Source organism: Portunus trituberculatus, chromosome 46, assembly GCF_017591435.1.
Source record: "Portunus trituberculatus isolate SZX2019 chromosome 46, ASM1759143v1, whole genome shotgun sequence".
In the NCBI taxonomy this organism is placed as follows: domain Eukaryota; kingdom Metazoa; phylum Arthropoda; class Malacostraca; order Decapoda; family Portunidae; genus Portunus; species Portunus trituberculatus.
Genome location: NC_059300.1, coordinates 7527252 through 7554437, shown reverse-complemented (window position 1 = coordinate 7554437; position 27186 = coordinate 7527252). Strand labels below are relative to the sequence as shown.

The window sequence follows — 27186 nt, the reverse complement described above, 5'->3', positions numbered from 1 at the left end:
TTATTCTGAGACCTTTTTTTAAATCTCCCCAAATCCCTGGTTGCAGTAAATTTGCAAATAAGATATTTTACACTTTTTATATTAACAAGTTCACAATACTCTATATAAACAAAAATTAATGATTTGAAATGAATATAGGCTATAAGCACTACAATTATGAAATTATCATAAATTACCGGTTTGACAGAATCCAGGCTGTTTCCAGGTGAAGGCTCAGGTGATGGAGCGAGGTTCTTGAGTGCATGAATAGCAGAGTGGAAGGCTTCCAGATAGTACGAGGCTTCTCCAGACGAAGCACTGGGGAGCAGGAGACCCCACATGTAGTCTGCTTCTACTTCTGCAGAGACCATCCCTGACTGACACAAGACCCACATGATCATGGGCACAAGGTCATCAGCATCACCTGAACCAGAAGTGTTTCCATTCTCATACATCTGAAAGTAAGTAAATTAAATACAATATCAAAATTTTTAATATTTACTGGTACTATTTCTCAGTGTTGTTGTAGTCCAGTGCTGTAAGTTAGTACTTAACTAAACAACATTGACTGAGGAAAGAAAGGGTAGTAAATACTTACAGCTTGATAAATATGTGAAATAGTTGCCAAGAGAGATTCCAGTTTTTCTCTTGGAGCATAAACTTTCTGCATGCGTGTCAATAAGCTACGGATGGTATCCAAAGAAGCTCCACTGGGTGGCGATAATTCAGCCTGTAAAAGATTTGAAATTTTTAATTGCTTAGCCCAGTAAGTGTCAGCTCTATGCATTTGATTTTAAGAATTTTACTATGTTATGTACTCAAGTAATGCCATAAATAATCAGTCAGTCTCTTCAGATTTGCATGAATCATGAAATTGTCAAAACAGTTTTATTAAAGTGAAATGGTTAGGAGACAATTAGACCCCTTCAAGGCAGTCTGACCAATGTTGAAAGAGGTGCATGAAGTAGTATACTAGAGAGATGTTGTGGGAGATGGGACTGGAATGGAGGATTGGAAATATTTGGAAAGAATAAATGAGAAGATAAGAATCAAGTGCAGATATTTTGTCATGGTCATTGCTTTGGAGAACTCTGAAAAAAAACATCAGATATGGATACTTAGATATAGATAAACAAAACTTTGATCTCCAAACTACCATCCTACTTCATCTCAAATTTCCTCAGCAGCAATAGAATGGGCTATGCTAGATGGCCACTCTTATTCTTCTAAATTATTTAATTTGGGGTTGCTAGATGGCCACTCATATTCTTCTAAATTATTTAATTTGGGGTTGCTAGATGGCCACTCTTATTCTTCTAAATTATTTAATTTGGGGTTTCTGTCTTGTCACCCACAATCTTCCTATTATATAATCATCAATGATCTAAACCAAACTTCCTGTCTTATCCACATTCATATGCTGATGATGTCATCTCTTTTCAGAGATGACCCTTTAAGTAGTAAACAGATCATAGAATGATCTCTCAAAAATTTGATAGGGGATGGGGACTGGCAACTAAGTGGTCCTTCTTCGTTTTTACTAATTTGTTTTATCCTTGGTCAGTTTTTCCCTCTTACATGAAAAAAAAGATAAAACTCAGTATTGTTCAATACCTCAAAACTCAATTTCTCCACTTATCAACTCGACATAGCCTTCCAGATAACTATCCATTTTTCAATGACTCAATTATTTCCCCTTTTCTACACTAAATATCCACAGTCTGTCCTTTACTTATGATCTTAACTAGAAACTTCACATCTCTCTCATCACCATAATGTTGCATCTCTTACTATTTTCTACTGCTATTTTCATGTCAACTGCATGCCTCCTCTCCTCCCATGGCCTTCCTGCTCAAGACTTCTTTCTCTCACCCCTATTCTGTCCACCTCTTTAATGCAAGAGTTAGTTAATCAGTGTACTCTGTCATTTATCACTTTCTCTGGTACACTCTGGAACTCATGCCTGCTTCTGTATTTCCAAGAGCTGAACTCATTTAAGAGAGAGGTTTCAAGATATTTATCACATTCTCTGAGCTAACTCTTTTATCCCTGTTTGGGAACTGGCACACGGTTTGATGTAACTTTTTTTTTTTTATCATTTTTATACCCTTGGCTAGCTGTCCCAGGTATATATGTACAACTTAAATTCCTATGAGACAAGACATGGGATTTCTATTAGTCACCATTCACACTGCACTTTAACTAACATTCTTACTACCACTCCAGCTAAGTAGCCTAATATGTTCTCAAGTCTATTACACAAGCTTAGATTAGTGTTGACAAAGATCCACTACACACAATGTTTACAATCTGGGAACATGTGTGAAACAAATGCCCAAATTCCACCCAGGCAATTGCGATTGTGGCTACAACAGAAGTGTCTATTCATCTACATCCTCTTTTGATCTTTGCATGTTCTAACCTTTATTCTCCTATCATCACTTCTTTCATATCATTCAGTATGTACTTACACCTCACTCATTTTAGATGGAAGTGATCCTCTTCCACCCACTGATCAACCATATCTATATAAATATAGCTTATTTTTTACCTTCTTCTCTACATATACAAAAGCATAATCTTTAACTGCGTCACTAAATGAGGAAGAAAACAGTGCATTGGAGAAGTAAAAACTTTGTCTACTTTTGTAAAGTATACCAAGAAAAACAATGTTTGGATAACACATGGATTGAAATACCAGTTCAAGGAGGGATATCTCTGGCTGCTATTTTTCTTTTAATAACCACCAGATAGCAATCTTGCAACCTTGCACAGCACCTTGGTCTCACTGGTAATGATATTCCAATGCAAAACTAAGCAGTAAAACAAGAGCCAGTCTATGCAACTAACCTTTATCCCAAGCCGAATGTACTGCTGTGAGCGGGCATACTTCATGTTGGTGGCCAACTGCTGGATGGAGCCATTGGCAGAGTATGCATCCACAAAGAGTTTGTTGATGTGGTTCCACAATGGCCGCAACACAAGGCGAACCAAGACATCCTCCAGGATGGCATCCAAATTTAGAAATTCTGTTGCTTTAAGCTGCAATGAAAATGTACCTTGTGAAAATTCATTAACAAAAAAAGTGTACAATTGTAAATTACTACAGAAACAGCAAATTTAGATACTCTATCTGGTACTGAAATGTTTTGGCTTATTGTTCATATAGTTTATCAATGAAAATTTTATGCAAAAAATCATACACACTATGAAAGACTTTTAAAGAATTTAAACTTGATTTAAATACTTCATTCAATATTTGAAGATAACTATATTATTACAAAGTTTACTAATTCTGGAAGGAAAATGCAAATCATTTTTCACTAAATCAAGTGCCCCTATGTACTACTAAGATAGTGACATTAAGACTTACATTACTCTGTTGTTTCTTTACAATTGCTTCAAACTCCTTCTCTCCACTTGTCACTAAATAATTCTTCATCCCTGACATGAACTGCCGCACATTGCGAGTGACAATGGCTGGGTCCTTCTCAGGGCTCTCCAAGGTACAAGTAATGAAGTTGCTCACTGCCTGACTGAAGGTTGTTGATGTATCATTGCCCAGATCCACGGCATATGCTCTTATCGCAACACCATTCTCAGCATCTTGTCTGTGTCTTAAAGCCAAGAGCTGAGGAGACACTATAAAATACAATAGGTGTTATTTTATTAATCTGGTATTAACCTTTTCTTTTTAGAGACACTATATCACACATGACTTTGACTAATGCACTACAATAAAAGAAACAATAGTTCTTACTTACTTATTCTTGAGCGCTGCTGTGTATCAAGGTTGTGAGCATGAGCAAGGGATAGGGTAGGTGTTCCTGAAATGGATCCAGCATCATCATCATCACTAACAGCTACATTCTCACCACCAATCACATGAACAAAGGAGTCTGTATCAGTGACTCCAGCACCACCCATGTCAGAGTCTTCAAGTGTGTTGGTGCACAGAGCTGGAGTTGCTGTCAAGCTACGTGGATAATGGTCCACAGACGAATCGTCCTCAGAATGCATGAAGGGCTCCCACTTGCGTGAATCCCAAGGTTCAGAAAACTCTGTGCCTGAGTCACTAACAGTTGAGGGGAAGTAATGAGTTGGAAGAGGTGGATGGATACGCTCCTCAGGAAGGATGCTGCGAGAGGTTTTGTGGTTTGGAGCCTTCTGGTGTTGGTCCTCCGTACGAAAACTGGCACCATGACTGCCAACATTGTCGTACTCACTGATGCGTGTTACAGAGCTTGGTGCTATGGAATGTGCATCTGATGGCATTAGATCAGGATGTTTTTCAGAGATCAAATCCTGAACAGTTCTTTCTCCAGGTATGATTACACTATCAGACTCTCCATTATCATCTACAGGGAATCTGCTCTCACCACCTGATATGTCCTCTGTATCTGAACCATGAAGATGGTACTCCCAAGAGGATGCCAAGTGACAACCAATGTCTGCACTCTGGTCTCCATTTGACGCATGAGAATCAATGCCAATTCTTGGCGGCACTATGGGCTTTCCTCGGCCCCCAAGTCTGGAATGCCTCCGTACTTCATTTCGTCCCTGGCCATTGGTTAAATGCCTTGCATTGAGTTTATTCTTTTCATTTTCAATGTTTCTATTGGTCTCCTCTTCTGTTTTGATATTACTTATTTCATTTGTTCTCCCATTTGCAAGATTTTCTGTGCTGGATGTTGAAGGTAAATCTTCATTAGAGTCTATGATACCTAGTGAGTTGTGGCTTTTTCTGGTCTTCCATTGGATGTTAGAGTCTGAATAGCGATTGTTTACTTTTTTTGGCAATACATTTGAGGCCTTGTTTATTCTCGCTTGTGGCTGTAATTCCTTTAAAGCATCTGCTGGTTCCATGTAGAAGGGACTGGAATTTTTCCGGTAAGAGCTGATAGAATCTGTGCTGTTGCCATTGCCATTCTTTTCATTACCAGTACTCCCATCACCAACATTAGTGTCTGCATTGTAAGTAAAGTGTGTTGATTTTGGATTTTTTGCTATTTCACTCAAATCCCCCATTGACTTTGAAATTTCATTACGAGGTTTAAAAGTTAACATTTTGGGCTGAGATGGACTTGGTGTTGAAGGGATTTCACGAGGAGGACTAGACCACAAATCCTCATAGTCACTCATTTTGTCCACAACAGAAGATCTACAATACAAGGCATTACTGTCAATAATGTTTGCCTCATGGTAATGGTTGGAATGTCTCCTTTTGTCACGCTTCCCATTCCTCATTCTGACCCTTGACATCCCCTCCTCACCAAGTGGGGTGCTTGGTCCACAGGGAGTACAGGGGGTACTCTGGGGTGACGTTATCTGTTGTCGAATCTGCAAATGAAGGCCATCTCTGTAACCATTTAATGTTCCACTTTGGTTGCCATTGGGTGTTGAGCTAAGAGCATTTGATGGGGTGGTATTACTACTACTTGGAGAAATTTCAAGATTTGATATATGAACTGTCATTCCTTCCTGACTTTCATCAACCTGCAGTGGAAGAGCTTTCACTTGATTGACATTTAGAGTTAAGGTGGTAGTGACAGTAATGTTTGATGGTGATGTCGTTATGCAAGGTCGAGCCCAGCGAGGGGGTGGCACTGGTGCTTGGATTTGACGTGAAACTAACTCCCCATTTTCACTGGTGGGGGTTCCTATGTCAGATCCTATGGGTGGGCTGAACCTAGCTGCAGGCACAGGCTTGCTTTGCAATCTCTGTGAGCTTGGTGGACTAATTTGGCTGGTCCGCTGCACACCAGGCGGACTGGAGCGTGGAGGAGGTACTGGTTTTGTGCTCGGAGTGCTGGGCTTTAGTTGACTGACTGGAGTGGCAGGTTGGGAACGGAAGGATGTGAATGTTGGCTGATCCTTCAAGAACTCTTCAAGAGGGGCCAAGTTCAAGTTAAGGGATGAGCGGTCCCCTGGAGATGGTAGTGGAGGAGCTGGTCTTACTGGTGTGAGTGGTGATGTGGAGCCTCCAACAGAGCTGCCTAATGACCCTCCAGAGGCACACACTCCTGCAAGTGTTTGTGGAGACAGTAGACTGGTGGAGGACGTTCCTCGTGTAACACCGCCTTTTCCAAAACTGCTGAAGGACAGGTCATGAGGTCGTGGGGAAGGTGTTGGGGCATTGCTGTGGTGACTCTCAGCTGTTGGGGTGCTGGCTGTGGGGCTGGCCATCACTGTTCCCCAAAATTCTGAAAGGAAATGATGGTAGAGTAATATTGGCAAGGATTTGTAGACTATATTTTCCCTTGAATAGCTGTAAATTCCTAAGTATTAATCTAAACAATATCTAAACATCTTTCGTATATTATTGAACCTCATTATTCTCTTCAAAAGCATACATTATATCATAGGCTTTCTCTGATTATATTTCTACATACCAGCTGTTATTGGTGTGTGTATTTACCTAATTTACCTAATTGTAACATACGGGAAAAGAGCTATGCTCGTGTTGTCCCGTCTCCATATCTATTAATGTCCAGCTTTTTCTTAAAATCATGAATATTCCTTGCGTTGACCACTTCCACGTCTAAACTATTCCATGCCTCCACCCTTCTATGAGGGAAGCTATATTTTTTCACATCTCTCCTATAAGTGGCCATTTTTAGTTGTGTGTGTGTGTGTGTGTGTGTGTGTGTGTGTGTGTGTGTGTGTGTGTGTGTTGACCAATAGCGTGGCTTCATATATGTGACGTCAATTCAGCTGGGTGGAGCAGCTACGAAGTGGGAGCTGGGAATCGAGGTGAGCGCGCGGGACGGTTTCTTGGGGGGGACTACCCAATTTTCACATGCTTCTTGAGTATGCCATATTATCGTTTACATGGCTCAAAAATATTGCACAACAGTGAATGATTGAAGCCGTGCAACACTTCGGGAACCTAGCATGCAGTATTAACTATGTCTCTTCCCATCAAACCTCTTCCTCCTCCTCAGTTCATTTACTATTTAGAGAGATTCATGGGTAAATACTGTATCAAGAAACGCGCCGCTCTACTCACTAACCCAACTCCTCAGAGACGCTAATCAAACCTGGCATTACCTAACCACTTGCGTGGTACGTTGGGACAGAGTTAAAAGAGAGAGAGAGAGAGAGAGAGAGAGAGAGAGAGAGAGAGAGAGAGAGAGAGAGAGCGCTATTGTTTAAACTACTTAATTAAGGTGGCTGGTGGCTGCCGCCGCGAGCTATAGTTGAGTTAGGTACATAGTGAAGGTCTCCACTAACCCTTAGCCTGAATTTAGCTCTTTAGAAGGGATCTAGTGGAGATGGTGTGGATAGTGGCGGTGTCACCGGGCTGCTGCTGCTACAGATAGTGAGCTCTGGTATTGATGGTGCCGAGTGCATGAAAGCGTCTCGTTTCGAGTCCCACTCGTGCGTCTAGCTTTGTAAGCCTAAACAATGGAGGCGCGTCAAGCGCTACGACCTTAACGGGTGCAAGTTTCCCAATAGTGCCTTTTTTTTTTTATTGACAGCCTATATATGTACATTATATATATATATATATATATATATATATATATATATATATATATATATATATATATATATATTAATTGGTTATGATACATACTATGCACTAGTTAGATATCATATTTTACAAGCTTTCCCCATAATTCTGAAAACCACTTTTCCACCAGATCACCAAGTTTGTTCTGGGTTAAATAGAGCAGTGTGCCTTATGACCTTGTCTTAATATTTACCATGGGATGATCTCGGGCGAGATACTGCCTGCAAGGTATGGGACACAGTTGCATTAACTCAGTCGTTATAACAATTTAATAATTGGCCACTGTAGTCGTGACATCGTGGACATTCACCGGTATAACAATTTAATAATTGGCCACTGTAGTCGTGACATCGTGGACATTCACCGGAGCAAGCAGATGTCATGAATGAGGCACTAATGAGTACTAATAACAGGTCTGCCGCATCAAGCACACACTGCTTCACGAAGAAGAGCGGCGCTTTCAGACGGAGTTTATAAACAATTAGATGAATTCATGTCTGGAAAATGAAATCAAAAGACTATGCGAATAAAAAAAAAATGTTTGCAAAAAAATAATAAAAGCTGTCAGCCTGTCATGAGGTGATATGGGCTGCGCATGCATATGTCTTGCTTTTTGATGATAGGAGACTTCCAAGAGACAACAGCATCCAATAGTTGTGTTCATTTAAAGAAAAAAAAAAACTGAGTCACTACAATAGCTACTGTCGTAAGTAGGTTTAGTTCATCCTTGTCCATGGAAGGCCATCATCACTCCGCGGCGTCTCGCTAGAACTGAGCTGTGCGTGTATGGGGCCCTTTACACTTTTCTTAAATTTCAAGACGACTTAAACCGGCAACTCGTCGCTGAAACGAAAATAAGAAGGTATGACGGCGCCACCCACTCCTACATCGTCCGCGTACTGAGTGCGTTCCGCTATTGCCTGCAGGAGCTCAGGGTGCATTGCAAGTAGGTTTAGTTCATCCTTGTCCATGGAAGGCCATCATCACTCCGCGGCGTCTCGCTAGAACTGAGCTGTGCGTGTATGGGGCCCTTTACACTTTTCTTAAATTTCAAGACGACTTCAGTGTTTAGTACTCACCTTGTCCGAGCAGCGATAGAGAGCTGAGTTCATGGCGGGTCTTGGCCTCCTGGATGGTGCGGGGAAGCTTGAGCTGAACCGGCAACTCGTCGCTGAAACGAAAATAAGAAGGTATGACGGCGCCACCCACTCCTACATCGTCCGCGTACTGAGTGCGTTCCGCTATTACCTGCAGGAGCTCAGGGTGCATTGCAAGAAAGGCATGACTTGACATCAAGGGAAATTAATCCTGATATATATCTATGCGAGTGGCCTTCCTGGGTACGTTTCACACACACACACACACACACACACACACACACACACACACACACACACACACACACACACACACCTTCATCCTGGAATACACTGAATGGGTGAAAAAAAACAAATACGGAGTACAATGGCAAGACAAGATGAGCGTCTAGCCTCCTCTCCATCCTTACCAGCACTGAGAGTAATAGGCGATAAGCGAGGGAAGGGTGTCGAAGCGGTTTTCAGAAGCTTCGAGCGAGTAAGAGGAGCCGTCGTTATGGATTTCAATGAGATAGTGCTGGATGTAGGGCCCCTTGTCCGGCGGGAGACGCACGCTGAGGGCTCGGGTGTTTAGCTGGCTGCTCTGCCGCACAATAAAGTTCTGAAAAAGAATGTATGATGAATTTCTTGGACGTATGCATACAACTATGGAACATTATATAAGAGAAAACAGTAGTAAGTATTTATATACTGATTAGTATGAAAAAACCCTGACAGCTGATCCGAACGAACCCATGTCATAAGTTGGCGGCGTTTAACCGTATAGAATTCTAGATTAAAGATCTTTTCAGTGTTAATTTAAGAATTGTTCGTTCTTAAAGATGGGAGAAATTGTTTATGAATACATTTCTAGTTAAAATGTAATCTAATAAATTTGAGAGAGATAAAGAAGGATTTACTAAAGAAATTTAAAAAAAATCAGTAAATAAACTTATACATTTACTTGGAACGACTTGAATATACTTGTATTAATGTCCATGTATACAGTAAACTTATCACTCAGGGTACATGAATAGCTACTATTTACAATGTGACATCAAACGCTTCCTTCAGTGCCTCAATACTGACAGGCGACGCAACTCACCCCTTCGTCTTTCCCTTGCAGGAGATGAACGGCGCCGGATCGCTGTAAGTCAGGTAGGAACCAGATGGGGTAGCTTTTGATGAGTCGCTCCTCCAACTGGATGAGGCACGGCTCACACTCCGACCCATCCCCGCTGCCAGTCTGCAGACAAGATCCCACCAGCTTCAGTCAGGCACCAGTTATATCATCAGCCCTCTATGAGACTAATTATGAACTTATGAACAGTGACCCTACCTCTGATACAAGCAGCATCTAGATTCATGTGAGGCACAAAGCACACGAAAACATCAATGGTTCCTGAGCATGAATGTAATATATTTTTCACTACCATTGTCACACTGGCATTCATGAGTATATTCAGCAAAATAAGAATTAATATAAGAGATCCCTTAAGTAATCATGTATTAATCACACTAAAGACAAAAGACTCTGGAGGACGAGATGAACTTCAATCGAATGTATATATGTATGTACGTACGTTAACTTGAATGCAATACAAAAATAAATCTGAGTAATGAAACAAGAAATGAACCAATATAACTAAACGACAAAAAAGTTTCTCCACTACCATTATTACTACCATTACTACTACTACTACTGAACATTTATCACTGGCTATTTACGACTTGTCCACATCAGTCAGAGAATACTAGATTCCGAGGAAAGGGCAGGGAAAAATATATGACACCGTTTCTTTTCACTAGGCGAGCACTGCCGTGAGCGAGGATGATGGATGAAGATTCAGTGGCTGGTAATGATGATGTTCTTTGCCGCTATCTTGGCTACAGCACTACAAGCTGTTCTCGTAAAATGTCACAAAAAAAAAAAAAAAAACTTACATCCCGTACCTACTCACTGCTAGGTGAACAGGGGCTACACGTGAAAGGAGACACACCCAAATATCTCCACCCGGCCGGGGAATCGAACCCCGGTCCTCTGGCTTGTGAAGCCAGCGCTCTAACTACTGAACTACCGTATGTGTGTGTGTGTGTGAGAGAGAGAGAGAGAGAGAGAGAGAGAGAGAGAGAGAGAGAGAGAGAGAGAGAGAGAGAGAGAGAGAGAGAGAGAGAGAGAGAGAGAGAGAGAGAGAGAGAGAGAGAGAGAGAGAGAGAGAGAGAGAGAGAGAGAGAGAGAGAGAGAGAGAGAGAGAGAGAGAGAGAGAGAGAGAGAGAGAGAGAGAGAGAGAGAGAGAATGTGTGTGTGGGGGGAGGGGCGCAAACGTTATATGTATATGTGAACACACCGCAGAGTTTTAAAAAAGACCGCGTGTATTCCTTCCACTCTCCCTACTTGTCGCCCCACAGACAGAGAGCATCGACACACACACACACACATACACACACACACACACACACACACACACCCGGCCGGGTGGAGATATTTGGGTGTGTCTCCTTTCACGTGTAGCCCCTGTTCACCTAGCAGTGAGTAGGTACGGGATGTAAATCGAGGAGTTGTGACCTTGTTGTCCCGGTGTGTGGTGTGTGGCTGATCTCAGGCCTATCCGAAGATCGGAAATAATGAGCTCTGAGCTCGTTCCGTAGGGTAACGTCTGGCTGTCTCGTCAGAGACTGCAGCAGATCAAACAGTGAAACACACACACACACACACACACACACACACACACACACACACACACACACACACACCCGGTAGCTCAGTGGTTAGAGCGCTGGCTTCACAAGCCAGAGGACCGGGGTTCGATTTCCCGGCCGGGTGAGGAAATATTTGGGTGTGTCTCCTTTCACGTGTAGCCCCTGTTCACCTAGCAGTGAGTAGGTACGGGATGTAAATCGAGGAGTTGTGACCTTGTTGTCCCGGTGTGTGGTGTGTGCCTGGTCTCAGGCCTATCCGAAGATCGGAAATAATGAGCTCTGAGCTCGTTCCGTAGGGTAACGTCTGGCTGTCTCGTCAGAGACTGCAGCAGATCAAACAGTGAAACACACATACACACCGCGTAATGTAGTGGTTAGCACGCTTGACTCACAATCGAGAGGGCCGGGTTCGAGTGGGCAAGTCTCTTAATGTGTGGCCCCTGTTCACCTAGTAGTAAATAGGTACGGGATGTAACTCGCGGGGTTGTGGCCTCGCTTTCCCGGTGTGTGTTGTGTGTTGATGTGGTCTCAGTCCTCCCGAAGATCGGTCTATGAGCTCTGAGCTCGCTCCGTAATGGGGAAGACTGGCTGGGTGACCAACAGGCGACCGAGGTGAATTACACCTACTTCTCTATCTACAAACCGTGTCACAATCTTCACTGAAACAAATTTGTAATACTAACTTTGACACATTTCCTACACGAGGAAGAATTTTTCGACGATATATGAAAAAAATTAATACACTTCTCTTTTTTCATGCGCAAGAATTTGACGAAATTCTAAGAACTTTATTATTTTTACATCGACATTTTTTCTTCTTCATCCATCTGACCTTAATTCCCGGATGCTGCTCTATCCCTGCTTCCCGCTCCCACCTGGTCCCGTCATCATCATCATCCATCTCCCGCCACTCCACCGTCGCCGCTGCTTCGTAAGGGAATCGCTCTAAATATTTACTTCAGCAGGACCACTTTACCATATTCCACCTAACCCTGCCGCCTCGGCCCGCCGCCCATCGCCGCCCGTACCTCATCACACTGTCACAGAAATTACAGGGTCTGCCTGTTGCCTATACTTCCCCATGCCACCGCCCGCTGCTCCGTCTCCCAGATCCTTCTTCCTGTGCGGCGGTTAATCACTCTCTCCTCACGTTCCAGCCTACATATATGAGGGAATAGTGAGGGTTTAGCAGAGTTTGTGTTGCTTTTAGTTTTTTGTGTTGTTGTTTATTTTTCGAAACTTAATTCGATTTTCAGATGAGGAAACAGTAGGTCCATATGCCGCTTTAAAGCAAAAGATGGCGGCTTCACTATGTCTTCAAGGTTTGTTGTCGTTTCTACCGCACGTTTTAGTTAACACGACTGATCGGATGATATTGAGTGGGATTCGACTGTAAAAACGGCACTCGCATATTTCATTCCTCCGATAGCCATAACATTGCACGCCCCGACAGGCATTACAGGGCAGGTCACCACATTAACACTACACGTCTTCAGAAGAGAAGAAGAAGAAGGATGTGGAAAGGTTAATTTTGGGGTAAACGACGTTTTTATTATTATCATCACCATCAACTTATGTTTGTGTTGTAACTGTAAAACCTATAGTCCTGATGATAACAAGAAGGCGCAGAAGGAGCGGGCCATTATCGCGAGGCCCCGCATGCACAGCCGAGAATATCTGCTTCACGAATTAAGGAGTAAAGTAACAGGTCATTAAATATTCTTAACACGTTATATACGGTAAGTTGACAGGTTGCAGCACCTTTCATGACATCGTTACTTTCCCTGATCGTTATTCTCCCTGATATGACTGGTGCTGAGATACGCATTAGAGGAGATATGGTTCTGAACACGCGCGACTATTGTAATTTTTCAACAGTCATCGACGGCAAGTCAGAGGTGACGTATTGAATACCTATAACGGGAGGTGGGAGGGCGAGAGGGTGCAGCAGGCCTAGCGCGGCAACCTCCCCCCCCCCCCCCCGCCTGCCCTGATACCATCCAGTGATGGAGGCTGCGGCACCCCGGAGCGTCACCACCACATTCCTGGAATGGCGGCCCTGCATGGTGTTATGTAATATCTCAGCTGCTCCCAGAAATTATGTATATTAATGGTAATAGCTCCGCTGAGACAGAAAAGCACTTGATTGTGTTAAGATGTCCACACACTACATATTGGTAACAAAAAGTATCACTGAATTAAGTGTCAACATAAATCACCACAAGCAGGTCACTTATCCGGTGTGGGTGTTGCTCGCAAGCCAGTGTGGCGCACGCCAGGATACAGGGACCAGATATGGGCCAACACTGTTGCTCTGGCGGGTATAAATGACGTGTGCCGTAAAAGGAGACAGCCGGGGACTTACGATTCATCGACATGATTGGCTGGGACGCACTATCTGGATGCGACTTAGGTGAAAAAAGTTAAGTCTTCACATCACCTCCGTTCGCTTCCCTCCAAGCCTCGCTCCTTCGGCTCATCCTGGATTTAAACTACGAAGTAGCATGACCCACGACGAATCCGTAATCGTTCAGCTCAAGCAGTTCACAGATTTCTTGGATTTTCAACTCGGTGTGGCGCAGATGGTACTACACGGGAGAGCTTGGCGGGGGGAAGATGTCGAACGTGTTAAATAAAGGGAGGGAAAAGCTCGCCAGCGCAGGGTGACTGTGGGTGTCGATACCAGATCCTCCCTGCCTCTTCTTGCTCCGCTGAGAAAGTTATCCCACGAGTAACCAACCCCAAAATGCCGCCACATTATTTGCCCTTGATGATCGCACCCCGCTGATTTCATGTTCTTCGACAGCTGTCCATGAAAACTGAATGCCTTAAATAAAAGCTTGCAAATGTTCACACTCACTTTTTCACTTCATTAAAAATAAATAAAATTACAATAAACGAATCCATTACTGGATATCCGAGATGGAGTAATTGGTAATTATGTGTGCTTGGGCGAAGAATGCGCATAGGAGGGAGGGAGAGAGGGAGGGAATGAGGGAGGGAGGGAAGGGGTTAGATCGTAAATGTTGCAGATAAAGACTCGGGGTCAACAACTTGCTGCTCCACACGGGAACGTTCTCTTACTGCTGACGTATTTACTTAAAATTTACTTCAGCCTCGATAAACTAGAACACATTTATATATCGTTTAAAATTTGTAATGTTCCTGAACGGGGTGAGTGAGGGATTGGTCTCGTAGAATAGTCATGTGTTGATTATCCGTCAGTCTGTTATTTATCGTATCCTCGGCTTACACGTTATATCACACATGAATACCGAACATTCGCTTCAAGGATCCATCAGCTAACAAATACCAAATTTAGAACTTCGGTAATAAGGTTTAAATAATGAGTTTTCTTGGAAAATGTTCTTATTCTACTTGATGAGGTGAGAATGAGCCTGGCGGGGGGGCATGCGGGAACAGCTCCCCGTGAACCCTGCGGCGGGTGATGAGGGCCAGGATAGAGTTATAAGCATATACTCCAAACTTTCCATGAATTATTATATAAGTAAATTTAAGTACGTTATACAAGTACACGTGTTTCCCTGAATCTTGCGTCATCCCCAAAGTTAGCAGACGGGTGTCCGTCAGGCGCACTATGTAATTAAAGTGCAGGAAGGAAGGAAAAATTTCCTTGTTTAACTTGACTTTCCGTCTCCCAGCTATCCATTATTTTTCATAAGACATTAAATGAGGATGAAGCTGAGTGTACCCAACGAGTGCAATTTCCTCCACATCTTGAGAATGCGAGACAAGAGTAACAATTAAACTTTATCATGCAACGGAGAGCAGCGCCCTGACAGCCGCCCTCCTCGCACTGCCAACACTCGCCGCCCATAACAAATGTACCTCGACGTGGCGCCTCTTTCTTGTCGTCACGCGCCTTCCAATCTGCCTCACACAAATTGAAATTAATACAATGAAAATTTCCTGTTCCTGCGATGTCAACACGATACCTCAGAGGCGAACAGCAAGGCAATAGAGCGGCAGAAGGCGCGCGGCTAGCGGGACAGGGAAGAAAAGTGTGAGTCAGCGTCTTAATATGGTGGCAGACAGTAGGGGGCGGGTCACGGGGCGCAAACACCAGCCATCTGTTGTTGACGATGCTCCCTTTCCTCCTTCCCTTCAGGATCAATGGATGACCACAAGGTGAGTGGCTGAGGGCACACACATGTCTATCCCACCACGCCCTTACCCCTGTCTGGCCACAAGGCAACAGTTTTTCCTTGAATCTCACGCTGTCACTAGCGACCATGAACCATCCGCTGCATGATCGCCTCTGTTTTAACGCAAGGCCGAAATTGTCTATATAAACCACAGAAAGGCTATTCTGATATAATGACCTTATTATACGTTTACAAACCACACAAATGACCTTGAGCTAAGGAACGCAGCATGAACGTGGCGGTCCGCCACGCGTGTCCGCGGCTGTGGTGAGAGCGAGTGCAAACCACGAAGGGAGACAGGAGTGGGAGCGCTTAATTATAAAACGCACAGCAATAAAATATAAAGTTGCGTACTCTACTGAAAGAAAAAAGTACTGGTTCTGACGATCCAGTAAGTTTTCCCTTTGTTTTTTTTTTTTTTTGTGTTATTGCCTATAGCGCCTGTAGGCATACTTTAAGAGTGTATGTGGGAAGCGCTGTTAAGCTTCCGCCCATTAGTGGCGTAGGCAATTTTATTTATAGTGGCAATTTTATTTATATATTAAGGCCCATATCACCACCCAAGCGCATCTGTGGTGCAACCACCTAGAATCTGTTTTTTTTTCTTTTTTTTTTTTTTGCGGTAAGGCCTATAACGCCTGTAGGCACACGAGTGTATGGGAAGCGCTTTTCAGCTTCCGCCCATTAAGGGGCTATCACACTGGCCTATGATACGCGGAACGTGGGCCATGGTTCTTGGTACGAGACCAGGAACACTATCACACACAAGCTGCCCGTGTTCTTGTTATGCTAGGCAAACGGCCCACTAACCAAGACAAAGCCTAATCAAAATAAACCAGAACAAAACCATGCCGCTTATACCTCAGCCTGTGTTTTGTCCAGGAACTAACTGCATTTGCACTTCCTCTTGTTAAAGAAAAGTAAGTAAAAAAAAAAACTAGAGAAAAGCTGAGACGTGCGCGATGGCAACTTTAGAGTCAGAGATGGTTGCCATGAGCCCAACCTATCGACATATATATATATATATATATATATATATATATATATATATATATATATATATATATATATATATATATATATATATATATATACTTTATCTTTCTAAATTTATTAAATATTATTTAATATTCCAATATGAAAAATCTTGTCACATTCTTTTTAGTTCAAATGAAAGGTTTTTATTACATATATCATGTTTACTTTTCCATTGGGATAGCATACGGAGAACCGGGATGGATATGAAGCCATCCCAACTTGGTTCCGCTAATCCCGGGCAAGTTCCAGCTATCTAGAGCGGATGTTCCTGGTTCCGCGTATCATAGGCCAGTGTGATAGGGCCTTTAATGGCGCAGGCAATTTTATTTATAGTGGTACCCATATTAGGGCCCATATCACCGCCCAAGCTCATCTTGAGTGTAACCACCTAGAACCTAGGTATCATGGTGACATATAGGTAACTTTAAACCACTCGACAAATGGCATAGCTTCAAAGCGGTATGTGTTGGGATTCGAACCTACGCGTGGACGTTTGGCCGATTCCCACGCTCATCACCTTATCCACTACGACACCGCCTCCCCAAGTGCAGTGTGTGTGTGTGTGTGTGTGTGTGTGTTTGTGTGTGTGTTAATCTGGAGGCACGGCTCTAACTAATCTATGGTGTCTGGCGTGACCCATACGTGCTATATGTGGGAAAGGTTTTGGCCACGCTGGCCGTCCTGACAAGAGCATCAGATCCTGAAGCAGCAGTTGTTTCGTCTGGCCAAGCACGCCCCTCCATTTCCCGCCTCGTCACGCCTGACAGCGAGGAAGGAGTGCTGCTTTCCCGCCATCCAAGGTCTCCAGGTGATACATACGAGTTTGTGTATCCACAGGCCAGTCCCGCCAAGGCCACACCCTTGCTCCGCTCCGTTCCTCACCAGCGACACCACAGGAATTTGCTACACTTTCTCAATCTTCGATTCGAAACTGTCTAATTTTTCTTCGTTTCTTGTTCACAACAACTAAGACATAAAAAGTGACGTATAATGGCATATCCAACGTCTCGATTATTATCTGGCGCTTTATAAATATTTCATTTTTATTATTTTCTTTATTTTTTTCCTTGCCTCTACTGTTCTGAGCGCGGCGGCCTTTGCACAAAAATAAAAGCACTTCAACTTCTCATTCCGTGTTACAAAGATAATTCACGAAGCTTTCTTTTTCATCACAGTTGTAATCTTCATCCTGAACGTGACAGATAAAAACATAAATCACTCGTATTGCCAAAATGTCTTTATAGGCGGTGGAAATTCTCTAGAGCCAATGAATAATCTGCCGCTATCCAACATAACTCCCAGGAACACACATAACCGTCTCGGCGCTGTACAGAAGCGTTCCTCTACGACATTAAATGTCTCCCAGGACACGATGGGGGCGACGGGAGGTGCTGAGAAACGGCACAGGGTTAATAGGCACATCACTCAAGGCGGCCGCCGCGAGAGCACTTGAAGCTGTCATATCTTACCTGATTACCGGAGTCGTGTCTTCATCAAGATCCTGCTGCTCAGGTAGACTCCACGCTGCGCACACTGAGCACTACAGCTCCTCGCAGCCTTTGTGCACCTGCCACGTCACTCGCTTAAATCCTTGCACACGGGCACACTGCTTTATAAGGATCCCGCTAGGCAGAAGGGACGGAGTTCTGAGATACACTGCGACAAGGGATAAGCAAAGCGGTTCCGACCCTCCAGCCGGTAAGACGACACCAGCTCGAATCCCTCTCACGCCCGCAGACATGGTTCCCCACCTTGCCTTCGCCACGCAGCATGACGCCCCGCCCACACAATCCACAGGAAGTGAGGGTGGAAGGCAAATGGCAAAACACACACACACACACACACACACACACACACACACACACACACAGTACAACAACAATGGTGAGGTTCCCGTGAGGTAGGCCAGATGTTACAATGAACACTCGTCTGGCAGTCCGACACACCTGCTGGCAGCTCCACACACGTGCCTTACAGGGACAGCCGCACGTCAACTTTCTCCCCTCCACTTTATTATTTACGCTGACTAAAAAAAGTTCTTGAGACCCTTCGTAATACCGTGCTAATTTTTAACACAAAATGAACAAGCTCTGAGTACCGCCAGGCAAATTCGAGGACGTGTAAAAGGAAAGGAGGAAGCGTCGGGGAAAGGGGAGCCTGCAGATAAAATTAATTTCACTTGAGATTAAGTTTACTGAGAAGGTGTTCCTAACCTACATTTTTTCCCGCAGGTTAATTAATTTCCAGGTGTAAAACTGCCCGTCCGACCTGGCTTAACAAGACTTAAGAGGCTGCGCGAGGTGACGAGATAATGAGATGAGCCGATGGTTGTCAGACGGAGGAACATGCAGCTACCGAGGCACAGGCATACCACATCACATGGGAGAGGATGAGATGAGAATTGAAGAGGGGTAAGAAATGAGAAAAGGAAAAAACACCCGGCGTGCTACTGACATGCTGGCGCCTCCAAGACAAGACAAGCGGCAGAGGTAAAATGCAAAGCACCTTAGACTATAACTTGCATCCATAAATAGATTGTAAAGGAGTTCCAAGAGCTACAAGCTGAAAATGTAACCTGAGGAAGAGAAAAAAAAAAAAAAAAGGAGAATGAGGATATGAAAGGTGGGAAGTGGAAAGACGAGAGGGAATCTGGTTAGTAAGAAGCCACTACCTGATAGTTGTCACCCTCAGACCCGCCACCGGCGTAGTCGTGCAGATCGTGAAGTGGAGGGCAGCGGGAGGAGGCCGAGATGGAGGACGTGTTGGTATTGGAGATGGACGAGGAGGTGGTGGAGGAGGTGGTGTCGAAAGGATGGAGGTTATTAAGCTGGTTGTTGTTGTTATGGTGGTTATTATTGAGGATGTTGTTGGTGTTGGAGTCAAAGATAGTAGTGGTGGTTACAGTGGTGGTGGTTGGAGGTGGAGGGGGAAGAAGAGTAGGAGGAGGGATTGAAAGAGGCCCACCGCCGCCTCCACAATTTCCACTGGTGACCAAGCTTCCCAACCCGTTAACAGGCATGTCTGAGGTGGTGGTGGTGGTTAGCGGCAGCCTACCCTGGCTGTGGTGGTGCTGGTGGTGGAGGCTGCTGGCCAAGGGGGAGAAATCACCACTGGGGCGTCGTACTCCACCGCCTGTCCCACGCTGCTGGTGGGGGTTGGGGTGCTGGGGGGAGGCGTTGACACGGTTGGGGACCCAGGGAGGATGGTCCAAGCCTCGGGTGGAGGGGGAGGGCTCTGTGGTGGTGGCGAGCTGTGTGTGGGCAGGAATAATGTGGGAGAGAATGACGGGGTGGGAGGAGGGGCAGGGGAGTGTGGAGGAGAGGCCTGGAGTGGAGTGTTCTCGCTGGCTCTGCTGTTGATAGTGGTGGTGGTGACAGTGAGGTGGCGGTGGCGCTCCTGTGTTGTGGTGGTGCTGGTGAAGGAGGCCGCCGCCCGTAAGGCCTGCTCGAGTGACTGTGAGGACTGACTCTCCCACACCTGCCAGATACTGCTCAGCGACACCATTTCCTCTGAAAAGACACAAAGACAACACTGGTGAGCACTTCCACACTCTTGTCAACGCGCGCGCGCACACACACACGGTAGCTCAGTGGTTAGAGCGCTGGCTTCACAAGCCAGAGGACCGGAGATCGATTCCCCGGCCGGGTGGAGATATTTGGGTGTGTCTCCTTTCACGTGTAGCCCCTGTTCACCTAGCAGTGAGTAGGTACGGGATGTAAATCGAGGAGTTGTGACCTTGTTGTCCCGGTGTGTGGTGTGTGCCTGGTCTCAGGCCTATCCGAAGATCGGAAATAATAAGCTCTGAGCTCGTTCCGTAGGATAACGTCTGGCTGTCTCGTCAGAGACTGCAGCAGATCAAACAGTGAAACACACACACACACACACACACAAATACAGATGGAAAAGCCTTCATTCTCCGCTCAGTTCCATGTAGAATGCATTCATTTTTTTTTCTATGGCGCAATTACACCCATTACTATCAGTGTGAGTGAGTGAGTGAGTGTGTGTGTGTGTGTGTGTGTGTGTGTGTGTGTGTGTGTGTGTGTGTGTGTGTGTGTGTGTTTATCTATCTGTAGCGCTTACGATGGCGGTCCGTAACATGAAAGTCGCACCTGAAGAACTGGAAGCGACAAGTACAGTCCTTCTCCCTCCGATGGCAGCCGTCACATCTTCTGAAGCGGCGAGGAAGGATGCGGTTAAGCGCTTTGGAGAGCGTGGTGCTGGATGCCGGCGTGATCACCACCACCTCGTGCAGACCCATGGTGCGCCCGCGGTCGAGTGCGTTTCTTTACCGAGGAATTGGAAGAAGCTGCAAGTCAGCCACCGAGGAGCACGTGTGACGCAGTCAAGGGAGCAGGATTCGCGCACGTGAGAAGTTGCTCGAGCACGTGCAGAAAGGGGCACGAACAGGCGACAACGCATATCACTATCAACACGCTTGATAAGGTTAAGCACTGATCTGTGTAGCGCCACCACCGCAACCTCCTCTTGTGACTCCTGTTTCCCTTCCTGCTGCTCACTACACGCCTCCAGGAGTCTCAGGCCGCTGCTTTGGCCTCACCACCTCGCCAGTGTATACACGTGCAGAAGGCGCTGGCGGTGATGGCTGTGGTTCACGCCGCGTTAACACTGACACTAGTGCTCTGTCACTGGTCTGAACGAACCACCAGCTACATCGTGACGAGGCTTGCGGGTGCACACTTCAATGTTTTTTTTTTTTTTTTTTTCTTTAGTAAACTGTATACCACACGTGCCCCTCTAGTTATGTCTTTTTATCTTTTGCTTGCTTACTAACAATGTACTTATTCTGTATTTTTCATAACACTTGGATTGGAAAAAAGCAATATATGTAAGTCAGCATTACACGAAATCATAAATTAAAATCAGTTTTCCCCTTCTCCCTATCCCCACAAAAAAACACATGTGGATACACCTGTAACGTAAATTACTAAGCAAGTGTCACGACAGTAGTAACACGAGTACGACACTATACGAACACGAACACTACCACGACTCCCCACAAGCACGAATCTGACAAGAATGTAACAAGTGGATGTGATGGAGGAGATGGAGGAGGTGCGGCTGACAGGCAAGAGAGAAGAAAATTCAATAACTTTATACTGAGGAAAAATGGACGGATTGTGTGGATGATAAGTAGAATCAGGGCCATGAGGGGATCTGGTACTTATCAGGGAATGGATTGAGGGGATCCTGCGTCCCTAACACCGTCTTTAGCCATTCATTGAGACAAGGGAGGTTTCTACGCAACACCTCCGTTACTACCACCACCATCACCACCACCTCCAACAGCAAAACAAAGTGGATTAATTACCGCTTGAGATTTTACACCCAGAATACATACACGGAACATCCACTGTAGGTTATCCACATTCATGCATTCAAACTCGTCGCGTCTGTGTAATCTGTGTGAATGAAGTCCGCAGTGACACGAGAGATCTGTTGCAATAGCGTGGCCTTGTTATTAAAGATGGGAGGTGGGGAAGGGGGAGGAGCTGAAGGCCGAGATGGATTTCTATAGTATATCCTCCTTTTCCTGTATCCTGGCACCATTACTATTCTCTCTCTCTCTCTCTCTCTCTCACGGTAATTTCAGGCGACGGTGGCCTCGGAAGTCGCCGCCGCTCCGCCGTGAGGGCAGCGCCTATCTGCACTATCTGGGCGGCACACCCTTTCACTGATTGGTTTATCAAGCTCTTCATGGGAGTGTTTATAGCCGGCGCACAGCTACACAGGCGGGCGATAAGTGGCCACATTTTACTCTGTGTCTACCTTTCGTCTGAATGGGTCACGTGCCGCCCACCTCTGTGTGTGTGTGTGTGTGTGTGTGTGTGTGTGTGTGTGTGTGTGTGTGTGTGTGTGTGTGTGTGTGCGCGCGCGCGCGCGCGAGCAATGGGTACATTTAATTTCATTGCTCAACTAAATCTTGTTTTTAATTTAAAGATGTCTTTCACATCAAACTGCATTTCTTTAAAGCTATTGTTACTGAGGCCATTATTGTTAATGTTACAGTGATTATTATTATTATTATTATTATTATTATTATTATTACTAGTATCATTATTATCATTATTATTACTAGTATCATCATTATTATTATTATTATTATTATTACTTATATTATCATTATATTATTATTATTATTATTATTATTATTATTACTTATATTATTATTATTATTATTATTATTGTTATATTATCATTATTATTATTATCATTATTGTCATTGTTGTTATTGTTATTATTATCATTTTGTTATTGTTGTTATTGTTATTATTATCATTTTGTTATTATTGTTATTATAACAATTATTATAATAATTATTATTATTATTATCTTTACATTATTGTTTTTATTATTATTATTATCATTTATTATTACCATTATTACTATAATTACGAATATAATTATCATTACCATCATCATCATCATCATAACAATCCTTACAACCACAACCATCACTATCATCATTATTTACTTCCAAGGATTAAAGCTCAACCACCACCACCACCACCACCACCACCACACCACCACCAGCAGGCAGTAAGGCAGGTGAGCAGGTAGGCAGCGGCGGCGGCTCAACCCACACCACACACAACCGTCCTTGAGGCAACATTATTAGCACAGGCGGAGCACTGGAAGAACCACACCACTAATGAACTTAATCTTAACACACACACACACACACACACACACACGTTGTTGTTGCTCTTGCTTGGTGGTGGTGGTGGTGGTGGTGGTCATGGACGATACGAGTACAAGTCTGTCTCCGTTACGTAAATTGTGTGAATGGAATTTCCGCTGTGTATAAGAATGTGATCGTTTACGTGTGTGTGTGTGTGTGTGTGTGTGTGTGTGTGTGTGTGTGTGTGTGTGTGTGTGTGTGTGTGTGTGTGTGAAAATTTGCTCGTGATTCAAGTTAATGTTAAGACGAGAGGTATTTGCTTGTATACCTCTGCCGTGTTTGCTGTTTAAGGAAGTGTTTTCGACTTCATATTAACCTTTGCACCGCTTCACTTGAGAAAACTTGATCAGACTGTTTGATGCATGTGTAGAATTTAATTTCAAAAGACAACCATGGCAGGAAAAAGCAGAGTAATCGAATGTTTAATTATTATCATTATTTACTTTTTTTTTCGTGTCTGCACCTCTGATTCACCTCAAGGTTTATGGTACAGTTATTGAGTACAAACTGTCATAATGTCATTGTATCATTAGGTCACACGTGTCATGCACTTTTCAGACTTAGCAGGAGTTATAATCATCTTTAGCTAAAAGTCAAACTGCCTTTGGGTTATAATATAATAACATTAGCTAAGTGTTCAAGCAATTATCAGTTACTGAACGTCACAACATTATTAACAAATAAAAATGGACACTTGAATTTCCTGTTTGTCACGATGATGAGTAGATATTTATCTCCCACGCTCTTCCGTATGACTCCCTATAATGTTGAAACTATACTTCCTCCCGCTCCTCCTCTTCTGTCTCCTGAACGTTTTATCGTATCTACTCCTCCTCTTCCTCCAGCACTCACTCACAGCTGCCCGACGAAATGATGCACAATGCATGACTTGTGACATTTAATTCCAAGAAATGTCCACGACGAAGGTTATTGTGGCGGAAATGTCCACAGATGACACACACACACTTACACACGCTCTCTCTCTCTCTCTCTCTCTCTCTCTCTCTCTCTCTCTCTCTCTCTCTCTCTCTCTCTCACACACACACACACACACACACACTATCTTTGACGTAAAAAAAAATAAAGATAAATTCATAAATGAATGCATGAATGAATACATAAGTAAACAAAAAACAAATAAGCGGCAGAGAAAGTTTCATGGCATATCAATCATCCATCATTCGCTGCTTCGCCACTTATAAAAGTAAAATAAATCAAACACACAAAATATGCACAAACTTTCCACCTTCATGAATGCCGCTGCGAGTCACTTGCGAATATGACGCATGCACGCGCGCACGGACACACAGACGGAAACACACACACACACACACACACACACACACACACACACACACACACACACACACAGCTAGACAAACTACTATATAAGTAAAAAAGAAATAATGTCCGTCATCACATTTCGCATGGACACTTTTCAACTTTTCCACTTTTCCACTTCACGAATGACGGCGGCGGCTGAGGCGTCACACGAGTCAGCGAGGCGGGGAGTAGCTGCTGAGTGACCCGGCAACACAATGGGGCAAGGCACTACTGACTGAGTGGAAGCGCCTGCAGAGCCACCGTCTCCACCCACAACTGATAAGGCGGCGGCTCCAGATAAGGCGATTAAGACATCTTCCACTGATATCCACGTCCCCTCACTGCCTCATAAGTATTGGGGGAAGGCTCGGAAGGGGCTGGAGGTGGCGGGGAGAGGAATCAGGTACCGGTAGGATTACCACGATCCCCCGAAGACACGCTGACGTAATGCCTCGCTCCCTAATGCGGTCGCGACTTACTTTACTCTCACTGATAAGGAAAATAAAACATAAAGCCAAGCCGGTGAGGTGAGTAAGGTTTTCCAAGGAACGAGAAAAGAAAAATAACGGGAAAAGAGCGCGACGGATCACACAGATCACAACTTTGCCTGCGTTTACGAGACAAAGAAAAAAGTAAGGGAAACATTGTCGTAAACCGCGGCTTGGACGCAAAAAAGAGGGATGTGAAGAAAAAAAAGTGAAAAAAAAAATAATGTTATGATTCATACTTATTAGCACCGGTACGATAACCTAAATAGTAATAATAATAATAACAACAGAAACAACAACAAATCGGTAATATTTGTATGTATACGAAAGAATGAAAGAATGAATGTAACCGTGTTCATGGGATAAGCAGCAAGTCTCACGATGTGCAAGAAGAGTAAACTACCTACGGCATGTTACTCTTGCATGAAATGCCTTTACTCGGAAAAAAGTTAAAATTTTAAAAAAGGTACAAAAAGCATTTAATTTATACTCATGAAACGTATTGAAGATGAAAATCTTAAGAACCGCAATCTGCAAAAACAAAGTAATTTCAGGACATCTTAATCTGTCACTGGGAACAGTAAAATTTAATGAAAAACCGGTGTAGTTTCAACTAGACCCTTTTGAATGTAATTGCAATGAGTGTTGTACAGAAGTGTTTCAGAATATGGCGCCCACACACACACACACACACACACACACACACACACACACACACACACACACACACACACACACACCGCGTAGTGTAGTGGTTAGCACGCTCGACTCACAATCGAGAGGCCTGGGTTCGAGTCCCGGTAAGCGGCGAGGCAAATGGGCAAGCCTCTTAATGTGTGGTCCCTGTTCACCTAGCAGTAAATAGGTACGGGATGTAACTCGAGGGGTTGTGGCCTTGCTTTCCCGGTGTGTGGAGTGTGTGTTGTGGTCTTATTCCTACCCGAAGATCGGTCTATGAGCTCTGAGTTCGCTCCGTAATGGGGAAGACTGGCTGGGTGACCAGCAAGCGACCGAGGTGAATTACACAAGGTCAGGGCCACCAGTCAGTCAGCCGAACCTTGACCTTCCCAGCTAGTCAGTTTCACAGTCAGCAGCCCGCAAGGAAACGTGCAAAAATAAAGTAAGAAAGAAAATGACAGATAAGATAAGGGGTGAAGGGGTAAGAGGGGTATAGAGGGAGAGAATGATGGGGAGAAGAGGGGTAGTATAGCAGGAGAGTTGAGGGAAGGGAGTATTGAAGGGAGGGGTGTGAGGACGATTGGAAGTGCAGTAGTAAAGGGGGAGGGGAGAGAGCGAGGGATGATAAGAAAGAAGACAGGGCAGCCGCCTTTAAGTGACAGAACAAATGTGGCTGGCTATCTAGGGCAGAACAATTATCGTTTCTGAGAGGTTGACTTTCATTACGCACGCTCTCTCTCTCTCTCTCTCTCTCTCTCTCTCTCTCTCTCTCTCTCTCTCTACATCTGTGTATGCAGCGAGAGAGAGAGAGAGAGAGAGAGAGAGAGAGAGAGAGAGAGAGAGAGAGAGAGAGAGAGAGAGAGAGAGAGAGAGAGAGAACTAATAGAGAAAATAAAACAGAAAAGAGCTCCCCTGTATAACCTACGAAAAAAAAAAAAAAAAAAAAAAAGACAGCAGGACAACACGTGGCTAAAAACAGCAACAATACTTGACGTGAACCCGCGCAACGAGGCGGAATGGGAGGGAAGTCAACAAAGAGAGAGAGAGAGAGAGAGAGAGAGAGAGAGAGAGAGAGAGAGAGAGAGAGAGAGAGAGAGAGAGAGAGAGAGAGACGCACCCGTTACCTAGCCCTCCGACCACCACCACTACTACTGCCAGAACAGAGCACTCAGCGACGACAAACACGCCGCCACCAGAAGATTAAACATCCGAGGGAGTGAATTATGTGCAGCACGTGGCGTTATGGATGGCCCTCTCTATGTGCAAAGTTTGGCTACTTGATATATAAGACTGGGTACACACTCGGGGTCCCTCTCTGCTATTACTCCTCGCATACACGTTCTAGACATGAATCAAGAACGCGACGAATGAGAGCGCCACAGATGAGGTACCCAGAGCAGCGCAGTCACAGCCACTACTCAAGAAACGTATCACACTCACGCCCATTGTATTTAGTCTTTCCCCTTAAGTCCCTTGATCTGCGGAGAATCTATCAATAGCAGTCGAGGAATATATTGGA

The 27186-nt window shown here is 44.3% G+C and overlaps 1 protein-coding gene and 1 long non-coding RNA gene across 8 annotated transcripts in view; one reads left to right on the top strand and one right to left on the bottom strand.

The window, feature by feature from the left end:
* Window positions 1–27186, bottom strand: part of LOC123520344 (protein sprint-like) — a 392138-nt gene that overhangs the window by 9243 nt on the left and 355709 nt on the right. For 3 of the 7 annotated variants that reach the window (XM_045282575.1, XM_045282573.1, XM_045282572.1), the window contains 9 exons: window positions 19530–19984; window positions 9677–9817; window positions 9003–9193; window positions 8575–8666; window positions 3744–6182; window positions 3353–3621; window positions 2830–3021; window positions 578–709; window positions 177–434 (listed from right to left, as the gene is read on the bottom strand). In XM_045282575.1, coding sequence (XP_045138510.1) covers window positions 177–434; window positions 578–709; window positions 2830–3021; window positions 3353–3621; window positions 3744–6182; window positions 8575–8666; window positions 9003–9193; window positions 9677–9817; window positions 19530–19979 — 4164 coding nt within the window. In that variant the 5' untranslated portion in view covers window positions 19980–19984. Of the gene's footprint in view, window positions 1–176; window positions 435–577; window positions 710–2829; window positions 3022–3352; window positions 3622–3743; window positions 6183–8574; window positions 8667–9002; window positions 9194–9676; window positions 9818–19146; window positions 19985–20558; window positions 21495–24598; window positions 24847–27186 lie in introns of those variants that run through there. The other 4 variants (XM_045282569.1, XM_045282571.1, XM_045282570.1 and 1 more) reach the window with 4 other exon arrangements.
* Window positions 304–10196, top strand: LOC123520346. The gene is made up of 2 exons (XR_006679240.1): window positions 304–440; window positions 9698–10196. It is a non-coding gene; the product is annotated as an uncharacterized LOC123520346 (long non-coding RNA).